A 23490-nucleotide genomic window follows, 5' to 3' on the forward strand; every position below is an offset into this window, starting at 1 on the left:
ACCTGTTGTCAGTATTTTGATGATAACCATTGATTTTTTTTTCATATTAGTATTCATCCTCTATCCTTTAACCAGTGCCAAAAAAGAAATTGAAATTTTATTTTAAATTTCTTAGTTTTTACTTGAAAATTTTCTATAATGAAGAATGGTTTAAAGTCTCCATCCTCTTAATACTCAGAGTAAACTCCTATGCTTTCTTCATCCATGTGTTAATGTTTCCTTGGATTTGGTCCTAGTTGAAAACTCTGAATAGCACTCAAAATCTTATCATCAGAAACCGTCTTTTTCTGTTCTTTGTAGTAGGTAAGAATAAGAGAATACTTGAAGCAGGCTGGTAGTGAGGAGGAGACCATTGTTCCTTCCAGCATGTGTGTGCATATATGAACGCTTGCTTGCTAGTCTGGGAGTAGGTAGGAAAGATGGTCAGCAATTATGAAAGTTTAATGCTGGCTAACAGAGATCTAGCTCAGATGTACTTCATTTCCAAAGCCTCTCCTAATTTTCCCAAGTGCTCTGGCTTCTGTGTTCCCATAGCACTTGCTTTATACTACTATTTGATGTTGTATTGTAAAATCTCTTAACTATTTATTCAAAAATATTTATTGAGCACCTACTACATGCCAAGGACTGTTCAGAGTGCTGGAGAAAGCATCAAGGGACAAAAGAGACACAAGTCCCTGCCCTCATGGAGGAAGCCTACAACAAATGGAAAGGAGGTCTGCAAAAAACACATAACCAATCTCTTCCTCTAGACATTTGCCAGATTTTGAACCTACGTGGGATGGGAGGCCAAGGGGCTAAACTCAAAACTTCCAAAAGGTAGAAATAACCAGGGAGAGGCTGGTAATAATCCTAAAAATAAGAAAATTGTGTAGTATGTCAATGGTGGTAAAATCAGAATAAGAAATCAGAAAAATAAAATCAGAATAAGATGATATGGAATTCAGGAATGAGAGTTGCAGTTTTAAATAGAGTGGTCAGTGTTGGCCTTACAAAGTCCCCTAACATTTGAGCAAAGGATTGAAGGAAGCAAAAAGGTGAGGGAGTCATGTAGGGGAGAAAAGCATTTCAGGCAGAAGGAATGGCCTATGCAAAGTACCTGAGGTAGACACATGCCTGCTATGTATGGGGAACAGACAAGGAGACCTGAAAGGTAACAGAGGAGATGGAAGGCTGGGTACAGATCCTGTAGGATTTTGTAGACCTTTGGAAGATCTTTGGTTTTACTCTTAGTTAAAAGAGAAGCCTTTTAAGCAGTTTAACCAAAAGAGTGACAAAATAAAAAGGGCCATTCTGAATATTGTGTTGAGAATAGACTAGTGGGGCAGGAGTGGAAACAGGGAGACTAGTTAGGAGGCAATTGGGAATAGTCTGGGTGAGAAATGAAGGTAGTTTAGACCAGGGTAGAAGCAGTGGAGGTGGTGAGAAATGGCTGGATTCTGGACGTATTTTGAGGGTAGAGCCAACAAGATTTCTTGGCTAATCAGATGTGGTGTGTGGGGAGAAAAGAGAGGAAGCAAGGATTACACCAAGATATTTGGTTTGAACACCTAGAAGGGTAGAGTTCTTTTTAACTTAGATGGGAGAATACTGTAGGTAGAAGGGGTAGGGGTGGGGGGTTGGCTAGGTGAGCAGGAGTTTAGTTTGTGGACATTTTAAGTGTGAAATATCTCTGAGATATTCAAGTGGAGAGGCAAGTAACAATTAGATGTATAAATTTGGCAGACATCACAATGTAGACAGTATTTAAAACCATGAGACTGGATGAGATCACCAAGAGAATGAGTATAGATAGAAAAGAGAAGAAACCCCAAAAACTAGGCCCTAGGGAACTCCAGAAATAACAGTTAAAGTTGGAGGATTTCTACTTCCAGTAAGATAGAGTAGGTCATGGCAGGTCAACACTCACTGCAAGAAAATAAAAGGATAAATTACAAAGAACACATTTTTAAAGACATCAGATAGCTGTGGAAGCAACAAGAATTAGATGAACTAAAATTCCAGACAGTGATGAGCTATTTGTAGATGAGCTGACAATTGCTAACTGTCTCTTCTCTGGAGACAGTCCGCAGTTCTGGGCGTGGGCTGAGGATCAGGTTTAGCCCAACAGAAACTATTCTGGGTTAAAGAGAAACCATCTAACCCTGCTGGTGATTGATCACAGGGCTGGTGAAATGATTGGAAACTAAAGGAATCCCCAAAGCAAGGGACTTTTCCCAGGAGACTTTTGCTGAGTTCTGGGGTGGCTCAAGATGTTAATGGCTCAGCCAGAAGACGGATTGAAATCTCACAGCCTCATGGTACTTAGGAGATAAAAATCTCACTAAAGGGATGGACCCACTTCAAAAAAATTGACTCTCATGAGAGATTTTAACCTGCTTGGGATGGGAGACCTCAGGGCTCAGGAGTAAACAGACCTGCTGGACTCTCAGTCAGTGACCTTGGACATTCATGCTTGAGGAACAGGGTGATACAAGAGATGGACTGAACCGTAACAGAACAGTAACCCAGTCCTGACCCAATTCAGTCCCTGATTGGACCAAAGGGACCACCCCCTCTCTCTGTTTGTCTAAAAGAAAAATAGGAAACACTTGTGGAAGATATTGTGTGGAGCTGCTATGGTTCTTTTATCCACAATATCCACCATATAGTAGACATTCAAAGAGGCTTGAAAATGTGACTAAAAATTGAGAGAATAAACATATAATAGAAGACCCCAAGTGATCCAGCTATTGGAGTTAGCAGAAAAGAACTTTAAAATAACTATGATTAATATGTTAAAGAAAATAGGAAAAGATGGGCAAAATCAGTGTTAAAGTAAAGAATTCTAATAGAGGAATGAATCTACAAAGAGAATCAAATCAACAGCCTAGAACTGAAAATTTCAATTTAGTCAGAATTCGGAACACTGTGGATGAGTTTAAAAGCAGGTTAGATACAGCAGAAGATAAGATTAGTGACTTTGAAGACAGATCATCTGAAACACAGAGAGAAAAAAGAATGGAAAGAACAGAGCAAAGTATAAAAGCATAAGAGACAATTGGGATGCAGTGAAAAGGTCTAATGTATGTCTGATTAGAGTCCTGCACATGGAGGAGAGATTGGAGCAGAGGAGTGTTTGAAGATAAAGTTAATGCTCAAGAATTCCCATAAACTGATGGAAGATATCAACCAGTAGATTTGACATCAGGTAACCTCCAAGCAAAAAAGAAAACCATACCTAGGCATATCTTAAACTGTAGAAAACCAAAACACTTGAAGAACATCTTAAAAGCCACTAGATAAAAACTAACAGCTAATATTATATTAAATGGTGCAATATTGAATGCTTTCCCCCTGAATTTGGGAGTGAGAAAAAGATTCCATTATTATCATTTATATTCAGAAGTACACTGGAGGTCCTGGCTACTGCATGAAGGAAAAAGAAGAAATAAAAAGTTTAAAGATTGGCGGGGCCAGCCCCATGGCATAGTGGTTAAGTGTGCGCACTCCGCTGCTGGTGGCCTGGGTTCAGATCCCGGGCGTGCACCAATGCACCGCTTGTTAGGCCATGCTGTGGTGGCGTCCTATAAAGTGGAGGAAGATGGGCACAGATGTTAGCCCAGGGCCAGTCTTCCTCAGCAAAAAGAGGACGATTGGCATGGATGTTAGCTCAGGGCTGATCTTCCTCACCAAAAACAAAAAAAAAAAGATTTAAAAAGATTAAAGATTGGAAAGGAAGAAGTAAGACTGTCATTATTTTCAGATAACATGACTGTATATGTAGAAAATTCAACAGAATCAACAAACAAACCATGAGAATAAAGTGGATTTAGCTAAATTGTTGGGTACAGAGACAAGATAAAAAAAAATATTTTATTTCTATAAACTAGCAACATGAAATCAGGAAAGAAAAATTGTAAAATGCCATTTATAATAGCATCAAAGTATTAGATACCCTGGAATAACTGTCAAAAGATATACAAGCCCTCTATATGAAAAACATTGCTGAAAGAAATTAAAGAAGACCTAAATAAATGGAGCAATATATGACATACATGTATTCAATATTGTTACAATGCCTTTAATTCAGTCCCAGTCAGAATCTAAGCACGGTGTTTTTTGGTAGAAATTGATGATGGAAATGCAGAAGACTTAGGATAACCAAGGCAATCTTAAAAAAGAATAACTGAGTTGGAAGACTTACTGTTATGCAGACTTTGTAATCAGGCTATAATTATGAAGACAAGGTGGTGTTGCTGTAGGACAAAGAGACCAATGGAACAAAATAGAGCTACACTGCCCAATATGGCTCCTAGTAGCCATATGTGGCTGTTAAGCACTTGAAATGTGGCTAGTCCGAACTGAGATGTGCTGTAAGTGTCAAGTACCCACTGCATTTTTTTAAAGACTTAGTATGAAAAAATGTATAAAATATTTCATTAATAATTTTATATTGATTGCATATTGAAATGATAATATTTTGAATATATTGGTTTAAATAAAATCAATTTCATCTATTTTTTTTAATGTGGTTACAAGAAAATTTGAAATTACATATGTGGCTTAATGAATGACCTCAGTGGCAGCAAAGATTCCTTAAAAAGAACACGAAAATACATAAGAGAAAAGATTGATAAGGTGGATTATGTAGAACTTGTGTTTGTCAGAAGACGCATTTACAGGTTGAAAAGGCAAACCATACATTGCTAGAAAATGTTTGTGATCTCTGTATCTGACAGAGGACTCTTATTCAGAAATATATAAAGAACTCTTACAAATCAAAAAAAGGACAGTTTTTAAAATAGGCAAATGACTTGAACAGGAGCTTCACAAAGAGGATATTCAAATGGCCTGTAAGCATATGAAAAGACGCTCAGCATCCTCAGTTATAAGAGAAACGTGAATTAAAGAGATAATAATGCGCATCCACTAGAATGGCTAAAATTTTAATGACTAACAGTATCAAGTCAGCTGGAACTCCGGTACATTGCTGATGGGTGTAAAAATTGTTAAAATCACTTTGGAAAATATTTTGACAATATCCATTAAAACTAGACCTGTAACCTACCTCATAACCTAGCAATTCCATTCCTACGTATATATCTAAGATAAATGAATGCATTTGTCCACCAAAAGACATAAAATTTATATGAACATCGGAAGCGACCCAAATATTCCTCAACAGTAGAATAGATAAATAAATGGTGATGTATTTATACAACAAAATACTACACAGTAATACAGAAGAATAAACCACATACTATATGATTCCATTTACGTGAAGTTTAATAGTAGGCAAAACTAATCAATGGTGGTAGGAGTCTGAATAGTGGTTACTTCTAAGGGAGCATGAGGGTCTTCCAGAATGTTGGAAATGTTGTATAACTTGATCTGGGTGGTACTTATACAAGTGTGTATGTGTATATGTAAAAATTCATCAATTATACACTTGAGATCCTTGCATATTGTATGTATGCCATACTTGAATAACTTTTAAAGCATTATGTTAGCATGTCTTGTAGTTCCTTGATGATGAAGACTATAGCTCATTTATTTCTGTAAGACCAGTGCATAAACATAAAAGGCACCCAATAAATAATATGGAAGAAGAAAGGAAATGAAGTAGGAAGTTAGGAAGGAGGTTGGTTCATTAACCTAGTTTTTCTTAACCCAGCAGCTGTTCCATTGCTCACTGCCCACTTGCCATAGTCAGCTCTGTTTGTTGGCTGCAAGGTTGGGGTAGTGATCTTCACTGCTCAAGAAAGTACACCTGGCTTTGGCCCTTTGCTGTTAGCCATCTTGACAGTATAAGATAGGTCCAAGTATATGGAGAAGGGGGAGACTTCTTAATTAAGTGACTGTAGATTAAGAATAATAACGGTCTGCAGTCTGTGGCCCTGGTGAATTTGATGCTTTGTTTCCTCAGGTATTGCCTTCTCTCTCTCTCTTTTCCTCTTCCTTGTTATTTGGCATTCAACAAACATTTATTGGTCAGCCACTGTTGCCTGGCCTTTTTGAGGTATGTAGCTACATCAATGAATAAAACAAATAAGGATCCTTGTCCTCTGAAGGTTTGCACTGTAATGGGAGAACATGGGCAATCACCAATACACTGCCTCCTTCTCCTGTCCTTACTTGTGCTTAGGAATCAAGCAGAACAAGCACTTACACAGAAAATCAAAAGCCTAGTCGGTATTCCCAGCCCTTCCTTCTACTGTGTGGTAGGTACAGTTCACTTGCCTTCTTGTTGAGCAGTGGGAAAAGACGCTTGTCGTTTTGAATTAACTTCAGCCTGGCACCTAGCACAATGCCATGTGTCTAGGGGAACGTAGTGAATTATTGTAACCTTTGGGATCATCTGTCAGTGCCTGCTGATTTCTATACTTCTTTTCTGCCATTTGCCCTCCATCTTTTTTTTTTTTTTTTTTTTACTATCACTTTTCTGGGAAATACTTGACAAGATCTTAGAAAACATAATGTTTTCTGTAATGTTATGGCTTTGGGACAGTCGAACCCTAGAATGGGTAGACTGAAGACAGTGATATGCAGCATATATCATCCTTCTGAGAAGTTCTGATCAGGAACCCAAATAGTTATTTTGAGAGTTAGGGTTGTTGTGATGAGTGTTCTTTTCATATACTGTTCTAAGTCTCATGTTGTGATAAATACTAGATCTGGAAAGGTCATATAGTGCATATGAAACCCTTGTGATAAAACTGCTCAAATAAAGCCCTAGAAAGAACATTAAGCACAAGAGTGTTCTGACTCAATGCATCCTTTTTAAAGTTGTTCATTTTTAATACAGTTTTTATTTTTTGTCTAATACCCTGTAGAAAGAGATTTCATGGGGATTAGGAGCCTAGAAAAATTGATGTGTGTCTAGAGTAGAAAAGAAGGAATTAATTTGTTTTCAGTTGGGATTTGTATTCAAAGAATGGTCAGTGAAACGAAGGCCATTTCCAGGTACAGAGGGGAAGGTTGATACAATTTGGTGGAGAATAATTATACCTTCCGTTTGCGTAGTGCTTACTGTCCAAAAAATGTTTTCACATACTATTTTATCCTCCCAGTAACCCAGTGAGGTATGTATTTTTAACTCCTACCTATTTTAATAGATTTGAAAACTAAGAGGTATTAACTGACTTGCCCAAAGTCAATAGAGATAGGTGTTAGAATTGGGACCTTCTGATTCTAAGGCCCCCAGATTCTTTTATGTTATGTCTTTCTGAAAATTTTATGCAACGTATAAAATCCTGCAGTTTTTGCAGAGAAGGAAGTTCTGGGACCAATTTTAGTGATAGTAATGGCAAATCTGAAATCAAGAATCTAAAAAGCAAATAACTTCTCTGCTCATGTGGGAGGGGAGGGTGATAGAGTTGTGCCCAGAGGTTAGAATGTTTGTGATCTTTTGCTCACTCTGTGGGCTGATACGAGGGAGGCCTCCGTACTCAAAGGTGAACTTTTAGATGAAGTAGTATCTATTGTAGTATTTCTTATAGAATTATTTCACGGATACTGTGGTGCCAGTAATTCTCTTTCTTTTTAACCTCGGTCTCCAGGAGCCTCCAGAAGATGACGCAAACATCATTGAGAAGATCCTGGCATCTAAGACCGTCCAGGAGGTCGGTGGCTGATGTTTCTGGCTTTTATATCACTAGCACAGATTACACCCTCTATGAAGAGTTATTTGGCTAGAGAACCTGGAATGGTCATTCTTGGCTGGAGTGAGAGCTAGGCAAGAACATTGTCTGGCTAGTCAACACTTATTTTTACCCCCATGGAAGATTTTAGGACATAAAATTCTTAAGTATTTGAGTAGAGCCCAAACTGGTTTTTTTCTCCATTGTGATCCTAGCAAAAGGTGTTTATCCCCTAGTTGCTGTAGCCCATTGAAAGTCATCAGAGGGCCAAGAAGAAGAGATGGAAAAAGAGTCCTAATGAAAACATTGTAGAGTTTTTTCCTTAGATATCTCAGGGTCTTCCCAGGGATCCTCTAGAGAAAATTCCTGGAGTGAAAGAGTGTGTTGGTGCCAGTGAGAGCATAGTTTCATCTTTAAGTATTTAGGAAAGTAAACTTCCTTCCTTTGAGAGTGAACACCACTGGTGTTTTGAGGTGACAGTCAAGGGGGATGCCAGAGATAAAGGTTTTCACTTCTGCACCAGGCTCTGGTCCTGACAGCTCTCAAGGCTTGGGCCAGTTTGGGTTTATCAGCTGAATGCTGTCCCAGCCTGGACCTTGGAAGGACACCAGAAGGATCATTTTTTTTACCCTATAGCTAGCTGTATATTCAGCCTTTGGAAAACCTGCTCAATAGCTGTCAGAAAAAGACCTGGGGAAATGAAAATATCCATGAGAAGTCTGTACTAAAACCAGGCAATGGTGTTAATTTTCCTGTTTTCTTTTGGCGTGTGGTGATCTATGGGGATCTGGGCTGATACCTGCTTGCTGTTGGTTACAGGTTCACCCAGGAGAACCCCCATTCGACTTGGAGCTATTCTACGTTAAGTATAGAAATTTGTACGTCTATTTAATGTATTTGTATTTGTATTTTATATGAATAAAAGTTCTTTTCTCTCATCACATCATCTTCTATATTTTCCAAGAATGGCCCCTAAGGCGTGACCTACAGATCTTGATTGACTCAGGTTCTCCTTAGGCAATAGTGCTCAACTTTGGCTGCGCATAGAGTCACCTGGAGAGTTTTTTAAAACTGCTGAATCCCTTGCTACACTCAGACCAGTTGACTCAGACTCTGGGAGTAGGTCTCAAGGATTGGTGTTTTTTAAAAACTCACTGTGCAATTCTCATTTGCACCAGGGTGGAGCACCTCTGCCCTATAGCCTATACCTTTTTTCCTTCTTGCATTTTTCTTTCTGTCTCTGCTCCCTGCCCACTTTCAGTAACATGTATTAATGATAGGCTCCCTATACCTGCCCTCCCTCTGCTCTGAGCCAGTTTCTATAGGAGCTGCGGAGTGATCAGTTGCTTGGAATTGCTATATTGTTTTGTTTTCTGTTTTTGTCCTTAAGGGCAAAGCCCTTCTAAGCCCGATCTCCAGCAGTTTTACAACAGACTACTCCACTGCCTCTGAGTTAGATGGTCACCTTGTTTATTGTAACACTTGAAATGATTTGCTAGTTATGTGCTTGTCTCACAATTTGTGTCTTTGGATAGTTCCTACTTACACTGTAAATGGGCCACAATGGAAGAGCTTGAAAAAGATCCTCGAATCGCACAGAAGATCAAGCGATTTAGGAATAAACAAGCCCAGATGAAGCACATTTTTACTGAGGTGAAGCAATATTTACTGACCACTTTGACCACTGCTTTCCTTGCAGTATTACATACTGGGTTTAAGTTTCTTAAAGTTGAAGTCCCATACAAATCTATTGCTCAAGTCAGATTGCTAAGTGTGCACTGATTTGGAGGAAAACTGTCCAGATTTAAGCCAAAAAAACAAGTTATCCACCAAGGTATGAGGATCAAACCTTACAAACTGACAACTCATAAGAATGTGTATCTTGGTCAGAATACCTCTAAGTAGCTAGGGCAAGAGGAATGTGCACACAATTCTTTCATTTCCTCCCCCATCCTCAACCAAGGACTATTCCAAGAAGACTTAAAATTTGAAAGTAAAAAATAAAAACAAAGCTAAAATGTTAGAAAATAAATAAATAAATAAATTTATATAAACTTTGTAAGAATGGTACCTACAGCAAAAGGAAGCATTAATGGATTTGGGTATTAAACAAATCTATAGTGTCGAGACATTAGAAAACACCATAAACAAATCTTAAAGTAAATAATTAGGAAATATGTCTATACATTATGTACATCTACGTATTTCCTAATTATATACATGCACATGTATGTACATGGTGTACATGTTTACGTACATGTTTATGTACATGTATGTAACATGGTTATCCAGTATGGGAACTTTCCTCTTGGTATTTACATGCACACATACATTATGCACACACATATACATATGACAGATAGCTTTACTGATAAAAAATGCTCTTATAACTCAGTAAGAAAACTACAAAACCCCAAAAAGAAAAAATGGACAAATTAACAGGGAATTCAGAAAAGAAGGAAAAATTGTTCATTAACTATATAAAAATGTAGTCAATTTCAGTAGTAGTCAAAGAAATGCGTATTAAAATGGGACTCTTCTGGTTTTTACTCATCAGATATTTGAAGATTTTAAAAAATGTGTATCATCCATTGCTAGTGAGGATGTAGGGAAGAGACTGGGTGGGAGCGTAACTTAGTATGACCTGTCAGAAGAGCAGTATGGCTGCAGACATCAGAAGTCTCAAAATGTGCATATCCTTTGTCCAGCAATTCTGCTTCTGTTATTTAAGGAAACGATCAAGTCTTTGTGCAAAGACTTAGCTAGGATAAATAGTCATTTATATTGGTGAAAAATTGAAAACAAAATGTTAGATAAGAGACATTTATTACATTGTGATACATCTCATGGAATGGAATGCTGTGCAGCTAGTAAAAATGGTATTGGACCTCTCGACTCCACACTCTGAAGATGACCAAGAAAAGAAGGAACAATGGTCGTTTCAAAAAGAGCTGGGGCCACGTGCAGCCTAGTTGCTGCACCAGCTGCGCCCAATGCATGCCCAAGGACAAAGCCATTAAGAAGTTCGTCATTCAAAACATAGTAGAGGCCGCAGCCATCAGGGACATTTCCAAAGCCAGTGTCTTCGACACTGTGTGCTTCCCAAGCTGTATGTGAAACTGCATTGCTGCATGAGTTGTGCCATTCACAGCAAGGGAGTCAGGAATCATTCTCGTGAAGCCTGGAAGGACCGAACACCCCCACCCAGATTTAAACCTGCAGGTGCTGCCCCACGACCTCCGCCAAAGCCCATGTAATGAGCTAAGTCCTTAAGGACTGAAGAAAAGCTGTCCTCTGGAAAAGAATAAAACGAAAATGATACTTTAAAAAAATGATATCGGAGCACAATTATTAATGACATAGAAAGAGTCTTAGTGTTATAAACTATTGTTAGTTGAAAATGTCATGCTCTTAGTGCATGAGACAGCTCCATTTTCGGGCTGCAGGAGAAAAGCAGCATCATAATATTTCATGTCTTGAATGTACATGAGAATACTGGCATCATTTTCTCCAGTTGATGTGACCGTGGTGATTTTTATTTTGTTAATTTTTAAACGTGTAATCTTTCAATTTTACCCAGCTAACTTTTTTTTTTTTTTTTTTGAGAAAGATTGGTCCTGAGCTAACATCTGTTGCCAATCCTCCTCTTTTTCTTTTTTCTCCCCAAAGCCCCAGTACATAGTTGTATATCCTAGTTGTAGGTGCTTCTAGTTTTTCTGTTTGGGACACTGCCCCAGCATGGCTTGACGAGCAGTGAGTAGGTCCACACCCAGGATCCGAACTGATGAATCCCGGGCCACCGAAGCGGAACGTGTGAACTTGACCGCTGTGCCAGCCCCTTATCCAGATAACTTTTGAAGAAAAGAGTTGATAAAAATTATTCTTGAAATGTAGTCACAGATACTAGACCTTAAAAGTACGCTCTAATGCCATCAAATTATAGTATATTGCTGCCATACTTACCAATTCATTATTCGTGTTGTACTCCTTTTCCTCAAGAGATAAAAAATTCTTTTAGGATAATGTCAATAAGCATTCTTCTTGTCCAATATAGGGTCCTTCCTCTTTAGCCTTAACATTTGACCCCAGCCCTCTCCATGATTGTTTTAATGAGAACTGTTTTTCATGGCATTGTTCCCTAAAAGAGAATTAGGCAAAGGCAGGGGACGACTAGTATTGGAAAAACCATCTTGAAGCCCCATTGGATACTCTCCCTCTGTTCTTGGAACATTTTATTCACACCTCTATTTTAGCATGTATTTGCAGTGTAGTAACTTGTTTACGTGTCTGTTTCTTCCATTTTAAGCCCATGTCTTCCTCATATTTCTATCCCTAGCACTAGGCACAGAGTCAGTGCTCAGTAATTATTTGGCTGTCCCCAGTTGGGGAGGAGAGTTTGCCTTATGCAAGAGTTTGCCTGCTCCAGACCCTTCAGTGCTTCCCATTTCATTGAAATAAAGTCCAGACTCCTTAATAGAGCCTGCAAAGCCCTGTGTGTTTAGTTTCTGATTTATTTCCAAGGAAGTGATTTTACCTTGGTTGGGAATAGAGAGAGGATGTATTAGGATGTTAGGGTGTGTAGAAATAATGTAACGGGAGTTCATACTCTTTTGGGAAGGAAAGGCTTTTGAGAAGAGTGGAGGACATCATGAGATTAAGTTGGAGTAGTGGGAGTAGTTCCTATAACACTATCTTCAGTCTTGAGCTATTCAACATTTTAATTAATAACTTAGATAAATCACATTCTTATGAGATAATAACTTAGTTTTGAATAGAGCTGCTTCATATCCGTTATTTCCAACCACTTTTTGAGGTAGCCAGGGCACATGTGAAGGAGACTGAGGCTCGAGAGGCTGTGAGTTCCCACACACCATAGGGGTGGAGGCCTTCTGACTCTAAATCCTGACTCCTGAAAACCAGACCCATGCTGGGAGAGTAAATGACAAAGTTCACGTTTACCTGGACAAGCGAGGATGAGTGGAATATAATGCCAGTAAATAAATGTAATGTCATACATTTGTGTTTTTAAAATCTTTAGGAGTGGGGAAAATGATGGATCGCAGTTCTAGGGAGAAAAGATATTGCCAATTTAATCACAAGTTTACTGTGAGCAAAGAGTACGGTGTGGCTGCTAAAAAAGTAACACTAATCCTAGACTGCACCAATAGAACAGGCCTGCTGTGCCTTGCTCTTTCAGTTACCAGGATTCAGTGAGGGACTTTGCAAAACCTGAAGGCAGCTTCAGGAGGACTAGCATAGCTGAGTGATTGAGAGCAAAGGTGGAAAGCAGGCTGCACAGTGCTAAGTGCCTGGAGCCAAACTACCCACCACCACCACCACCACCCCACCACCACCCACCCCCGCACACACAGCTGGGTGGCCTTGGGCCAACTGCATAAACTCCTTCAGACTCAGTATCTTCATCTCTGTAAAGCAGAGCTCATCATAGTATCAACCTCGCAGAAGACCTGGAAGGAGTAAATGACACAGTGTTTATATAAGTGCTTAGCATGGTACCCGGCCCATAGTCACTATTCTGTAAATGTTAGCTCTCTGCATCATTAAGGGATCTGGAAACATTGCATCTGAGGAACAGTTGAACCCCTGGGGTTATTTAATGCAGATAGGGAGGGGATTGTTGAAGAGCCAACAGAGAGGAGAGAATCAACGTGGGTACTGCTGCTGTAGAAGAAGCAGTTCATGTCCATGAGTCACAGTTACAGGAAGGAAATTAGGCTATAATTTGGTAGTAATAATGATAAAGATCATGATGCTGCTATGCTACTAAGCAGGCAAAGGTAAAGCTGCCTTGGCAGTGGGTCAGGTCTTAAAGGGCAGTAAATTCCTGAACATGGGAATAATGGAATCTGAGGGTGGATTTGCCAGAGATGATATAAAAAATATTCCTGCATTGATTAGAAGATAAAATACATAAAGTGCCTTCCAGGCCTAAGGAACAGTAAGAACATTTCAGTGGTTCAGAAGGAGGGCTTCTGGGTAAGAAAGACCTGGGTAGACGTTCCAGTTCACACATCTCTGTGACCTTAGTCACATTACTTATTTAACCTCTCTGAGTCATTTTCCTCATCTGTAAAGTAATTATTCCTATTCCATGAAGTAGTTTTGAGACTTAAAGGAAAGCACTTAGCATAACTCTGGACATACATTAACTATTTCTAAATGTTGCTTAATGTTGTTTTGTAAGTAAACTTTTTTTGAAGCATAAAGTACATAAAGGTAAACAAATCCTAAAGTACAGCTCGGTGAATTTTTACAAAATAACCACACATGTGTAACCACCACCTAGATCAGGAAATAGAACATTATCAGTACCCCAAAAGCTCCCCATCATGCCTCTTTCCAGTGTTAGCTATTATTGTTGTTGGTATTAAGAAGAAAAAGAAACTAATTCTGAGTTCTAAGAATTATGTTTGGAACAAGGAGCGGTACGAAAAAGGGAATCTCTCTGGTGATTTTTGCACAGAACTGTGATGACCAATAGGAAAGTCTTACCCTGGCTGTAGTGCAGCCTGTGAGGTATGGTTGATTCCTTTAAATTTAGTCATGGAGAGCAGGATTTGGGGACAGTGAAGAAATGTCTGTGAGGTGACTTATTCTCAAGCAAACCCTTTCATTCTGTGTTTCCTGATAGGAACCAGAGTAGGGGGAACTTAACGATAAAACACTGAATGTTGGGTTTGAGGGAAGGAGGGCCCTTCTTCACTCTTCTCTGTTTGCATTAGCCTGATGAAGACTTGTTCAACCCAGACTATGTAGAAGTTGATCGCATCTTGGAGGTGGCCCACACCAAGGATGCAGAAACAGGAGAGGTGGGTTTTCTGCTGTTTTGACTCTGCTGAAGTGTCTTCTTTTCTCATCACGTATTTTCTTGTTTTGTTAACATGTAGTCTTTGTTCTAATGGCATTCATGTGTTGTATTGTAGGGTAGTTTTCAGAGGTCGACCACAGTGTGATGGAGTCCTTTAATCTAGTAGAAAGAACATAAGTTTCTCTCCTGTTTCCACCAGGAAGTGACGCATTACCTGGTGAAGTGGTGCTCACTGCCTTACGAAGAAAGCACATGGGAGCTAGAGGAAGATGTGGATCCTGCAAAAGTTAAAGAGTTCGAATCTCTTCAAGTTCTCCCTGAAATTAAGCACGTGGTAATGTACCCATATCTCTGTTTGGTGCCTCTTGTAACTGTAACTTTATGAACTTGGCAGTCCTGGATGTGCTCCTGCGTGGTTTCTGTGGTATCCTACCTTTGGCCACTCCCCATTGAAGCTGCATTTCAGGGTATTTTTCTGCCCAAATCAAGCTTTGCTAGCACTGAGGTCAGCTTTAGGTCTGGGCTCTATTTTGATGTATGTGACATTTAAGAAGACTGGATATGAGCTTAGATATCTTGGTATATGGCTGTTGCATGTAGTCAGTAAGACAGAAGGTATAAGAAATGCCTGGCATGGGAAAGAAGCTCAGTAAGTTGTTAGTATCTTTCCTGTTTCCTATATCTTATCACTTGCTTCATCAGTGATCTCTTTTCTTTGTCTTTATCCTTTGCCTTTACTCAACTGGAATATTCTTAAGGGGAGGAACTGTCTTTTACCTGTAGATCCTTGGGACTTTGTAAAGGAAACATAGATTTTCAATATATGTTTATTGAATCTGTTTGTGTTTCTGACTCTGGATTATTACCACCAAGCTGCAGAAAGGTCCCAGGGTAACTGACAAGTAGTTGTCTATAGCATATCAACAGTTAAAAGGAGGAGGTAGAATTGGGATAGAGCCTGGTTAAGGTGTAAGTCACTTGGGAAGAGAATCAGAGTTGTTAAAGAATATGACTATAGGCTGGAATGTTTCTATTAAAAAAAAATCACCATTTTTATATGAAAAACTCTTATCCAGTTCCTTATTATATTGTTTGTTGTTATTGTTTGTTGTTTTTACATCACTGGAAAATTAGGACTCAGAAGACAAGACCTCGACGTTTGAGTCCATTCACGAGCAACATTTTGTTTTGGTTTTTTTTTGGCATATGAAGTGTATAAAGGTATCTTGAGATGCAGAACTGTGATTAGAAATGTACATAGTTTATAGTGTCTTGTCTACATGATTGATTAATAAATTTCTTTCTGCCCCTCATATATCCACTCCTTAGCTGTGGTGTGTTTTTAGTTTGTCAGTCATTTATTAAGCATCGACTGTAGGTTGATTCTTGTGTGACGTATGATAAGGAAGAAGGCACAGGCCCTAGGAGCTCACGGTCTAAGGGAAGAGGCTGTGTGTACATGGACAGATATGGCACCAGGCTAATTGGCGTGTGTGTGGCACAGTGCAGAGAGAAACCAGGGTGGGAACAGAGAGTAGAGAGAATGTCATTCTGAAGCTGATTGTAAGTTATCGTCTAGAACTAATCAGGATTGTTACTGTCTCAGCCTAAATCCCACTTACTTCCTCAGACTGACTACATGAATTTGGCAAGAATATGAATTCTCACGTGTTTTCAGGCCATTTCACTTTTCCTTTACTTCTGTGCTGTTGTGATGCTGCCATCCTCGTCATCTCTCAATGAACCATGGTATCATTTCACACTTGTCTCTCTTTGTTTCTGATTTATTTGTTCTCGCATTTAAAATGCACATTTTGAAATTTTATCTCAAAAATTCTAAATTGGAATGGTAGCTAAAAATATAATTAAAGCTGTCTTTTTATATGTTAAGAAAAAGGGCTGGCTCCACATGGTACTTTACTGAATAATATTTTTTAAGAGATTTTATTTTGGGCTTTGAAGTTTAGAGATGACTCTATCAGTCTTGATGAATAGGACGTTCTATACCTAAAAGCTTTTTGGCAAAAATTGGTTGCTTGTAGGTAAAATACGGAATTTTGAGAAAGCAAGAAATAAGAGCGTCAGTCATGGCTGTGCAAATAGAGAAGCAGTCTTTTAATCGGCAAGACGCCCCCCTGGAGACTCCAAGAATCAGTTGTCCTCTTTTAAAAGTAGCCACTGATGGTTATCGAGCCCTGGGGTAGGTTGTTTCCTATAGTCTGTACCACTAAGGAGCCAACCAGCCTAGGCATCAGGAACTGCTAGCTGATTTTAGGTCTTATGCTTAGATGGCTGAAATTTTGGCTAAACTAAAACCTTTAGCATGAGGGAAAGAGGGAAAACCCAGAGGAATGACTGGATTAGAAAGTGACGCCTCTCCATCCAGATGGCTGGCAGGATAGCAAAGTAGAATCTGCAGTGAAATTCTGTCTTACAGTATCTACGGTGCTGAGAGTGAGCCACTTAAGTTGCTCGAGAAGTGGAGCATTCCAGGAAGTCTCCCCATGGTGTCTAGTAGAGTAGGGAAGAATGCCCACTAAATGGGTTCTGTGGACTTCAGGCTAAATGGTTCCAGTAAACTAAGAATGTAATTTCTTTAAGGAAACAGGAGAGTTTATATGGGAATATCTTTGCTTAAAAGCTTGTTCTTTAAAATTAATTCTTTTGACATAATAAATTATTTTCTTCTTTATTTCAAGAAGAAGAAATATATCCATGGAGCTATATCTAGATTCTTCATTCTGTTAGAATGAAGAATGTGCTGGTAATAATATTCAACAGAGTCCTATTTCAAAGGGCTTAGCCGAACTACAGATGTAGTAATTTTGTAGGTAAGCCGTGATGTGTTTTTCTGAAAGACCATGGGCACGTTGCACTTATCTCCAAATATCAGTGATTATATTTGGGAAGATTTGATTAAATTTCACATGCATATGGCTTAGTTTTAGGTAATAACGTGTTTCAAGTGTAAACTTTGTTGTAGTACCTCGAAGTAGAACTTAGCAAAGACTAAAATTGCCATTTAGAAAAAGCTACAGTCTCGAAATTGTCATTTATAACTATAGGCATAGCTAAAAGTTTTTCATTTTTAAGACCCTAAAGTGTCAATTTAGGGGCTCGCTTTGTCTATAAGCAAAATAACCAAGTCTGTGTTCAGATAATGTGAAACCTAAATAAAATTTTTGGATGGGAAGGCCCAATACCTAAAGATTTAAATTTTCCCCAGATTAATTGAAATTCTAGTGGGATTTTAAGAGAACTTGACAAATTGATTCTAAAGTTACACAGAGTAGTAAATAGGGTAGAATAGCCAACACATTTTTAAAAAATAATTTCCCATCAGATATAAAGCTATAATAATTAGAAAGTGTGGCTTTATTGCAGTAATACACAGTCCAGTGGAACAGAATGAAGAATCGAGATATAGCTCCATGGATATATTGAAACTTAGTATATGATAAATATGGCATTTTGTATCAGTAGAGAAAAGATCAATTATATTTAGAAATTGATTTGGTATTTCATATGGAAAAATAAAGCAGTAAGACTGCCGTTATATTTATGGCAAATTTAAGGAATTTGCAATTTTGATTATACAGGCTTTTGATTGTACTGACTCTAGAAGCTAATCAACAAAGTATTTGACCCATTGTACTCGCTTGAGCTGATACCGCAGGCACAAAGAAATAACAAAAAGAAATTCTGTCTGTAGAAACCAAAAAACCTGACTAATACTGGCTTGTAAGGAAATTAAAATGTAAATGAGAGTGACATCTGAGAGACTAGTAAAACAATATAACACAAGATTTTAGGTGGGTCTGTGTCTCGTCTTCATTAATTACTTGCAAATTTTATAGAGGTGTTCTTAGTTTAATCAGGTGAAATCTAGAAAATATAGGGCCTGCACATTAGTCAAAAGATAGTAACTGCAGTTTGAAGCCAGCTTTAGGACCGTGTTTTGAGATTTACCACCTTTCCCATTATTATCCCGTGTCTCCCTCCATGTTATGCTCCTGAAACCTCATTCTCTATGTATTGTGCTCTCTGCTTTCCTCCACTAGGAGCGGCCTGCTTCTGACTCCTGGCAGAAACTCGAGAAGTCTCGCGAATATAAGAACAGTAACCAGCTCCGGGAGTACCAGCTGGAGGGGATGAACTGGCTTCTTTTTAACTGGTATAACAGGTGAGGAACCAGAACTAGTCCTGTCTTGGTGGACAACTTTTTACCGAATGCTTGTACCTGGAGGTAGATTGTTGCCTTAGCCTGGAGAACTTGGAGTAGCAGTAGCAGAGGGTGAGAGAGTGCAGCACAGCCATCGACTTAGGGGGGTAATCTTTGCACATTAGTCCTACCAGGACTGTATTTTTATGTCAGATGTTTCTCTAACCAAAAGGGGAATGGTCTTTAGACATCACTGACTTTGTGTTTTTTTGTCTCTGCCAGTCCAGCCAAAACGTTAGGCTCAACCTGGATTAAATAAAACTCAAAAGATCCTTTAAAACTATTTTCTATCTCTAAGTGTTTAGCAAGAAAATGCCTCTAAAAGGGGAATGAATCTGGATTCTAGCCCCACCTCTGCTGCTCATATGTGAACCATGGGTGTTCTGGGCTTGCACTGTAACACTTAGTTTTAGACTCTATCTTTAGTTCCTATTAGAATCTAGATGAAACAGATAAAATTTGAGAAAGATGGGTTGAGATTTTCTTCACATTCTAGAATGTACCCGATAGTATTGATTTTAAAGACACCATGTTGTAATGGAAAACACACTGAGAAGGGGCTCTAGAGACCTGTGTTCTAGCATAGTCTCTGTCACTTTTTCACTACATGATTCAGAGCACAGCTCACTAAACCTTTCCAGATCTTAGGTTACCCATCTGCACACTGAGAAGTGAGACTGGATGGGGGCCACATCCCTTCGAGTGTCATAGTTCTGTGCAATCTGTCATTCTGGATCACTGGAAGAGACCAATGTCTTTACTCTGATGAGACGTTTATTATATGGGTTAAAAGTTTGTCCTTTGATAACACAAATGATAGATAAGGAGAATCATATAACTTATCATCTTTTTATTTTTGCCTTGCCTTCCATGAAGTTTGTGAGGTACAGAAACTGGCTTAGGTTTGAGGCATATTTTTTTTCTCCTTCTCTCACTGTTATTTTACTTTTCCATATTTTCAGTTTATATTTAAAGATTTTATTTATTTATTTTTTTCCCCAAAGCCCCAGTAGATAGTTGTATGTCATAGTTGCACATCCTTCTAGTTGCTGTATGTGGGATGCGGCCTCAGCATGGCCGGAGAAGTGGTGCGGCGGTGCGCACCTGGGATCCGAACCCGGGCTGCCAGCAGCAGAGCGCACGCACTTCACCGCTAAGCCACCGGGCCGGCATGGACCTATTTCATATTTATCTCGCAAGTTGCCATAGTTCCTTTTTGAAAGTAGGCAGGGTATGGATAATAATAATAATAAAAACTGACCTCAGTTGCATCTCTGGGAAATGCTGATAAGGCCTTCACTGATGACCTTATGGGTCAAGGTGTGCTTCTGAAGTATCTTTTTAGTTATAACCAACCGCTACCTCTTTCCTATAGTGATGATGAATTGTCTGTATTTCTTACTCTCTGCAGAAAAAACTGTATTTTGGCTGATGAAATGGGCCTAGGGAAAACCATCCAGTCTATCACATTCCTTTCAGAAATATTCCTCAGGGGAATCCACGGCCCTTTCCTCATCATTGCCCCTCTCTCCACCATCACTAACTGGGAGCGGGAGTTCCGCACGTGGACAGAGATGAATGCCATTGTGTACCACGGCAGCCAGATCAGCAGACAGATGATCCAGCAGTATGAAATGGTGTACAGAGATGCGCAGGTGAGACTTCCACGAATCACAAAGACCCAGTGACAGCCTGATGTCATAGTTCAGAACAGCCTTTCTGTCAACTGTCTTCAGGAGTTTTAATGCTCTGCACCTTGGGTTACTGTTGACTGACTTTGTAGTCTTATGTTTATAGAGGCAGACTTGCTCCTCCCTGGTAGTTTAATTTGTGATAAAACACAGAATAGTAGGGCATGCTTTCCACTCTCTGTGATATACCAGAGGCTCTTTTTAGGATACTGAAAGCTTGGCTTCTTGATTGGCTTAGAAGTTACTTTTACATGCAGAAGATTTTATCTGAATTGTTATGTGCTCAGTGAAGAAAGTGAGCAGAAGAATTAGTGTGCAGAGGATGGGTTCCCAGCCAAGGAGTTTGGAGAGGAAGTTAACAGATTGGACAGGGATAGATAAAGAAAAAACAGGATTCAAATTGTTAAAAGCTCAACAGAAATTTTTTTTTTAAGTTTTTGTTAAGTATAATCACTCTGCTGAGTATGCTTGTATGCCTGTCCTGGGCATACAAGGTTTTTATAATTAAACAAGGTGAAAATTAAGTGAATCCAGTCAGAGGAAAGCCACTGCTCTCCCCAGGGGTTTCATAGACAGCAGAAGGAGACACTTGGAAAAAATTCAAGTGTTCTCTAACATGTGCAGCTCTGCTTTTTCTGTGTGGTGGCAACACTGAGACAGGCTAAAGACAAAGATGTGTCCTGCCTGCTAGCGCTTGTCCCAGGTGAATCAGGATCATTGCTTTGCATCCATGCTAGAACCCAAATTATAAGGTGAAATTAATTATATCTGAAAAGTAGCAAAGAAGGTTTCTTTGGATATGCGTGGTTTAGACCAACTCCTGGCTGGGAATGTGTGAATCAGCACCCATCTCTTTTCCTTATCGTAGCAATTAATAAAAAAAAAGCTTCCTTCCTGTGCCTTCCGTGCTGCTCATCTGTCTCACCTTTGTGAGGGCACATGCTCTCTTGCTTCTGTTTCATTGATGTAATGAGGTCTATGTCTTATCTAAATAGCTGGTTCATTCTTATTTCTCTCTTTTCTCAAATGAGGAAGAGCAGTGCTTATTGGCTTCTCACCTAGGTCCTAGCGTTTATCATGCTACCTCCTCTAATCCAGCTGGTAACCCATTAGCAGAATTCTGCAGCCATTGTGTAAAGCTTTGCCTTTGGTTGTGTCATCCTCAGGGAAACCCCCTTTCAGGAGTCTTCAAGTTCCATGTTGTCATCACAACATTTGAGATGATCCTGGCAGACTGCCCAGAGCTGAAAAAGATTCACTGGAGCTGTGTGATAATTGATGAAGCCCACAGACTGAAGAATAGGAACTGCAAACTTCTGGAGGGTCTAAAGCTCATGGCGCTGGTGAGAGTCAGCAAGCTCTTTACATAAACACAGAGTTCTTCTATTCACTATGGACGAAGCATTCTTTAGCCATTTTGTATGTAGCTTACTTGTGCATAGTCTATTCACTCTAGATTTTCTTTTTGCCCTGTATAGCTGTGATAGTGTAGGAATCAAATGTTTTTTGTGATGAACCGGGTCAGCAATTTGACCTTTGCCACAGACTGATTCCCAGAGAGACCCAGAGGAATCTTAAATACCATGAAATTTGTGACCTGGAAATGTAAGTTGTTTTGGCTTGATTCCAGGTTCCTGAATGATCTGGTACCAAAGATGATGGCCTTTTAACATTGCTGCCTTGGCACAGTGCCTGGTATGTGGTGGGTTGACACACAGTAATACTGAATGAGTGAATGAATGGTTGCTTTAACTAGCATGAAATTGCTGCTGGAATCAGTGATGTGAAAGGAAATTGATCTGTTTATTCACTGTACCCCCATGAAATGTGGGCATCCTATCTTTTCATAAAAGCAAAACAGAATTGCCCCAAATTGAGCACAGAATGCCCTGGCTTCATTTTCCCACCAAAATGTACTCTTCTGGTATCCCAAAATGTACTGTTCTGGTATCTCAAACACTATTTGTCATGTACTGCTAATTTGTGCAGGAACACAAAGTGCTGCTCACTGGGACACCCTTGCAGAACTCTGTGGAGGAGCTCTTCAGTTTGCTCAATTTTCTGGAGCCATCACAGTTTCCTTCAGAGACTGCTTTCTTGGAGGAGTTCGGAGATCTGAAAACAGAGGAACAGGTAAATAGGGGCCTGAAGGATTGAGGAGGCAAATGTGATGGTTACCTTCACCATCAAGGAAAGAACAAGTCACTGTGGGGACAGGAGTTAGCAGGTTCTCACATCACTGGTAAAATGAGCATTACCTCATTTATTCAATTTGTTTTTTTATTTATGGTGAGAAGGGTAAGCTGATTATTAGCAGTTCTTATTACACCAAAGGATAAATGAATCACCATCCAAAATATGTTATGTTAGCATATCAGGCCTCTTGCCTTCACTGATCTCACATGTAAGTTCACTGAGTTTGCTCATAGCTCTGGCCTCAGGAACATGGTGCTTTCTTCTGCTTCCCTCATCCTTTCTCCTTCCTCCTACATAATCTGCAACATGTTCCCAAGCTCATCTTCTTGAGTACAACAAAATACACAGATAGTGAGGAAAAGAAGGCAGTCGTATACTTATAGTAGTGGGTAAGTCCAGTTTTATGCAAATCCCCGAAATTTCCTCAAAGATCTAGTCCTGACTCTAGCTTATTGGACTCAAAGCTGATTCAAAACAACTGATATTAATGAAAATCTATCTACTATGGGTAGCCATCTCTACTAGGGATTACAGAAATAAGCCAGACAAGTTTAAATCCCATATAGGGAACAAATAATAGTATTGGGGACTTTAAAGGAGAGAAAGATCACATCTCTTCTGGAATCAGGAAAGACTTCAAGGAGAGAATACAGTTTGAAAATGGACTTTGAAAGGTGGGTAAGTTTTCAACAGGTGGAGAGAGAAGAGATGATGACTACAGTCATACATTGCTTAATGACGGGGTTACGTTCTGAGAAATGCGTTGTTAGGTGATTGCGTCATTGTGTGAACATCGTAGAGTGTACCTACACAAACCTAGATGGTATAGCCGACTACACACCTAGGCTATATGGTACTAATCTTATGGGACCACTGTCGTAGATGTAGTCCATCACTGACCAAAACGTTGTTAGGTGGTGCATGACTGTA

General features: G+C 39.3%; 1 protein-coding gene and 1 pseudogene across 1 annotated transcript in view; both read left to right on the forward strand.

Moving 5' to 3' along the window:
* The window catches only part of CHD6 (chromodomain helicase DNA binding protein 6), a 199391-nt gene that overhangs the window by 85644 nt on the left and 90257 nt on the right, over positions 1-23490 (forward strand). Inside the window, exons 6-14 of the mRNA XM_058562676.1 lie at positions 7542-7604; positions 8442-8500; positions 9158-9275; positions 14366-14452; positions 14651-14785; positions 18513-18634; positions 20085-20328; positions 21531-21707; positions 22354-22497. Coding sequence (XP_058418659.1) covers positions 7542-7604; positions 8442-8500; positions 9158-9275; positions 14366-14452; positions 14651-14785; positions 18513-18634; positions 20085-20328; positions 21531-21707; positions 22354-22497 — 1149 coding nt within the window. The remainder of the gene's footprint in view (positions 1-7541; positions 7605-8441; positions 8501-9157; positions 9276-14365; positions 14453-14650; positions 14786-18512; positions 18635-20084; positions 20329-21530; positions 21708-22353; positions 22498-23490) is intronic.
* On the forward strand, positions 9923-12519 carry LOC131418434 (small ribosomal subunit protein eS26-like; annotated as a pseudogene).

This window comes from Diceros bicornis, chromosome 19 (genome assembly GCF_020826845.1).
Source record: "Diceros bicornis minor isolate mBicDic1 chromosome 19, mDicBic1.mat.cur, whole genome shotgun sequence".
Lineage (NCBI taxonomy): Eukaryota > Metazoa > Chordata > Mammalia > Perissodactyla > Rhinocerotidae > Diceros > Diceros bicornis.